The 3,594-nt window shown below is 40.1% G+C and overlaps 1 protein-coding gene across 1 annotated transcript; it reads right to left on the minus strand.

The window, feature by feature from the left end:
• Positions 1–518: 518 nt before the first annotated feature.
• On the minus strand, positions 519–2,391 carry LOC123382430 (zinc finger protein 345-like). Its single transcript, XM_045047141.1, has one exon. The coding sequence runs from the start codon at positions 2,298–2,300 to the stop codon at positions 555–557; it is 1,746 nt and encodes a 581-aa protein (XP_044903076.1). The 5' UTR covers positions 2,301–2,391; the 3' UTR covers positions 519–554.
• Between the last annotated feature and the right edge of the window lie 1,203 nt (positions 2,392–3,594).

Genomic DNA, 3,594 nt, shown 5'->3' on the forward strand with positions numbered 1-3,594 from the left:
TAAGTATGAATTTGGTGGTGTGGAATGAGGCTTGAGCACTATAAAAGGGCTTCCCAGATTCTTTTCTTGTGTAAAATCATCTCTATAACATATTCTATGACAAGAAATCAGGGATCAGCATTGGCTAAAGTCTTGCCATATTGTTTACTTGGGTATCGTTAATCCTCAAGGTGGATTCTGTGATGTGGAGTAGTGTTGAGCCCTCCTTAAAAGTTCTCTCACAGTCTTGGGGTGCCTGGGTGGCTCAGTCAGTGAAGCATCCAACTTCACCTCATGTCGTGATATAGCAGTTTATGGGTCCGAGCCCTGCATCAGACTCTGAGCTGTCTGTGCCGAAACCTCAGAGCCTGGAACCTGCTTTTCATTCTGTGTGTGTGTCTGCCTCTGCACCCTCCCACTCATTCTATCGAAGAAAAACTTTTTAAAAAGTGGGGGAAAAATTCCTTCACAGTCTTAAACTCTGTAATATTTGCTCCAAGATGATTTCTGTAATCTTGAATAAAGGATGATTGGTGATTAAAGCCTTTTGCACACCGTGCATTGGTAAGGTTGGCTCAAGTATGAATTCTGTGATGTTGACGAAGTTCTGAGCATTTGGTAAAGCCCTTGCCACATATCTGACATTGGTAAGGTTTCTCTCCAGTATGAATTTTTTGATGGCCATTAAGGTTTGACTTAATCCTAAAGGCTTTTCCACATTGTTGACATTGGAAAGGTTTCTCTCCAGTATGAATTCTGTGATGGTCATTGAGGTTTGACTTCAACCTAAAGGCCTTGCCACATTCTTGACATTTGTGAGGTTTCTCTCCACTATGAATTCTCCGATGCTGACTAAGGGATGCTGGCTGGCTAAAGACCTTGCCACATTCTTGACATTTGTAAGGTTTCTCTCCCGTATGCATTCTGTGATGCTGAGTAAGCCTTGAAGGTAAATTAAAGGATTTGCTGCATTTGTTACATTGGTAAGGTTTCTGTCCGGTATGAATTATGCGATGTAGAAAAAGGGTTGAGTATCTGCTAAAGGCTTTACCACATTCTTTACATTTGTAAGGTTTCTCTCCGGTATGAATTAGGTGATGTTCAGTAAGCTGTGAGTAAGCTTTATAGGCCTTGCCACATTCTTTACATTTGTGGGGTTTCTCTCCAGTATGAATTCTGTGATGTTCAGTAAGTCGTGAGGAAGAGTTAAAGGCTTTTCCACATTCTTGACATTGGTAAGGTTTCTCGCCAGTATGGATTCTGTGATGCTGAGTAAGGGATGATGGGTAGCTAAAGGCCTTGCCACATTCTTGACAGTTGTGAGGTCTCTCTCCAGTATGAATTCTGTGATGTCGACTAAGGGATGATTGCTGGGCAAAGACCTTGCCACATTCTTGACATTTGTAAGGTTTCTCTCCAGTATGCATTCTGTGATGCTGAGTAAGGGATGAACGGTGGCTAAAGGCCTTGCCACATTCTTGACATTTGTAAGGTTTCTCTCCAGTATGTATTCTGTGATGCTTAGTAAGGGATGATTGCTGCTTAAAGGCCTTGTCACATTCTTGACATTTGTAAGGTTTCTCTCCAGTATGCATTCTGTGATGTTTAATAAGATATGAGTGACATTTAAAGGCCTTGCCACATTCTTGACATTCGTAAGGTTTCTCTCCAGTGTGGATTCTTTGATGCTGAGTAAGCAATGATTGCTGGCTAAAGGCCTTGCCACATTGTTGACATTTGTAAGGTTTCTGTGCAGTACGGATTCGCCCGTCTGCATGGAGTGATGACCCATCCTTAAAGGTTTGACCACCTTCTTCACATTTGTCAATTTTCTTTGCAGTATGCGTTTGCTGATGTTGAGATAGTGTCGAGTGCCTGTCAAAGGTTTTGCCACATTCCTTGCCAATGTACCTTTTCTCTCCAGTACCACTTGTCTTATATGTATTTAGGCTTAATGATTGATTACACATGTTCCCAGATTCACTATATGTGTATGGGTTTCCACCCCCATGAATCCTCTGATGATCAGCAATACTGGAGGACTGCTTCAGAGCTTTCCCACGTTCATCATATTTAGAAGTAATTTCTCCCCTCTGTGTACTCTTACTATTGGTATATTTGGAGTTTGGATAAAACACTTCCTCACCTTTATTAGATTCAAAATGGTTTTCTTGCAGAGTCCTCAGACGTTTGCTAACATGAGAGCCCTGGTTAGACTGTGTCTCAGATTCACTGTATTGAGCCAGTGTAGCTCCATTGAAAATACTCTGGTAATGTTGCAGGGTCACCTCCTCTGTGAAGTACCTCCCAAATTGAGACATGCTAGGCCTTTTATCTTCATTTTTGAATGTCTGAGTTTTAGAAATATTTGACTGAAAGGTCAATCCAATCCCACTTTCACAATGGTTCACAGCATTGTTTTCAGTGTGGCTGAGGTAACTTTCCAAATGTTCCAAATTTTCTTTGCACAAATATGTATGTTTGCATGTTTGATTGGAACTTCTGCTTACAGATGCACACTGCTTTGCACAAATAGTGGATGTAAAAAGGGCGGTTTTCCAAGATGTTTTATGTCCTTCATCACTTGGGGCCATGAGGTTCTTATTATGGGCAGTCGTCTCAATTGGACTACGTCCTTCATGAAACTTCTGATGTGCTTCATTCTTTCTACCACTGTCCCAGTTTATCATTAAATGTAAATTCTCAAGGGCATGATGTTTCCATGTACCCAGTGACACATTTTGGGAAGAGGCTTCTATGCATGGCTTTGGCAGGAAGCTCTGGCGGCCATGTGAAGATATAGCTGAAAGATAGCAAATAACAAAAAAAAGGGACATCATTCCAATTACTACTCTCACATGAAGGTACTGACAACTTCTAATATACAACCTTCAAATCAGTCTGAGAATGTCAGGAAGTTGATTGACAAGGTTTCATCAGGCTTCATTCTTCCTTGACACAGAAGATTACACACAACGTGAAAACATAGCCTAAAAGATCATTCTGTAGTTGTTTAATGGTGTAGCACAAATCATATTCCCGTGTCACAAAGAATCAGGAAATTACCCTATGAGCCAAAATTTAGAAGGAAGCACGGTTAATTTAAAAGTCAAACAGAAATGATGAAAATACGATATAGCAAAAGTAGGAATAAAACAACAGGACGAGTTTGTTTTCAGAAGTAACCCAAAAATTTGACAGACCTATAACACCATCAAGTAAGGATGAAAAATTGAAGTTCACCTAAAATCAGAAGTGAAGAAGTAAAACAAGACACAGTACATGTGATATCATAGAAATAAAAGTAATCATAATTGGGAAAAAGGATAATTACATGCTAACAAATAGGTATCCAAAAAAAAAAAAAGTACTATTTCAAATAAGGTCTAACCTATCTGACATCATCACGGAGAAAAAAATGTAATGAAAGAGGAAACTGGGTGGCTTAGTCGGTTGAGCATCCAACTCTTGATTTTGACTCAGGTCATGATCTTAGGGTCATTTAATGGACACCCATATCAGGCTCTACCCTAAGCACGAAGTCTGTTTAAGATTCTCTCTATCTCTCCCTCTGCATTCTCTCCCACTCACTGACTCTCACACTGAAAAAAAAAA

Source organism: Felis catus, chromosome E2 (assembly GCF_018350175.1).
Source record: "Felis catus isolate Fca126 chromosome E2, F.catus_Fca126_mat1.0, whole genome shotgun sequence".
Lineage (NCBI taxonomy): Eukaryota > Metazoa > Chordata > Mammalia > Carnivora > Felidae > Felis > Felis catus.

Excerpts from the sequence above, each read along its gene's own strand:
- LOC123382430 (XM_045047141.1), bottom strand. The coding sequence starts at position 2,300 with ATGTCTCAATTTGGGAGGTACTTCACAGAGGAGGTGACCCTGCAACAT.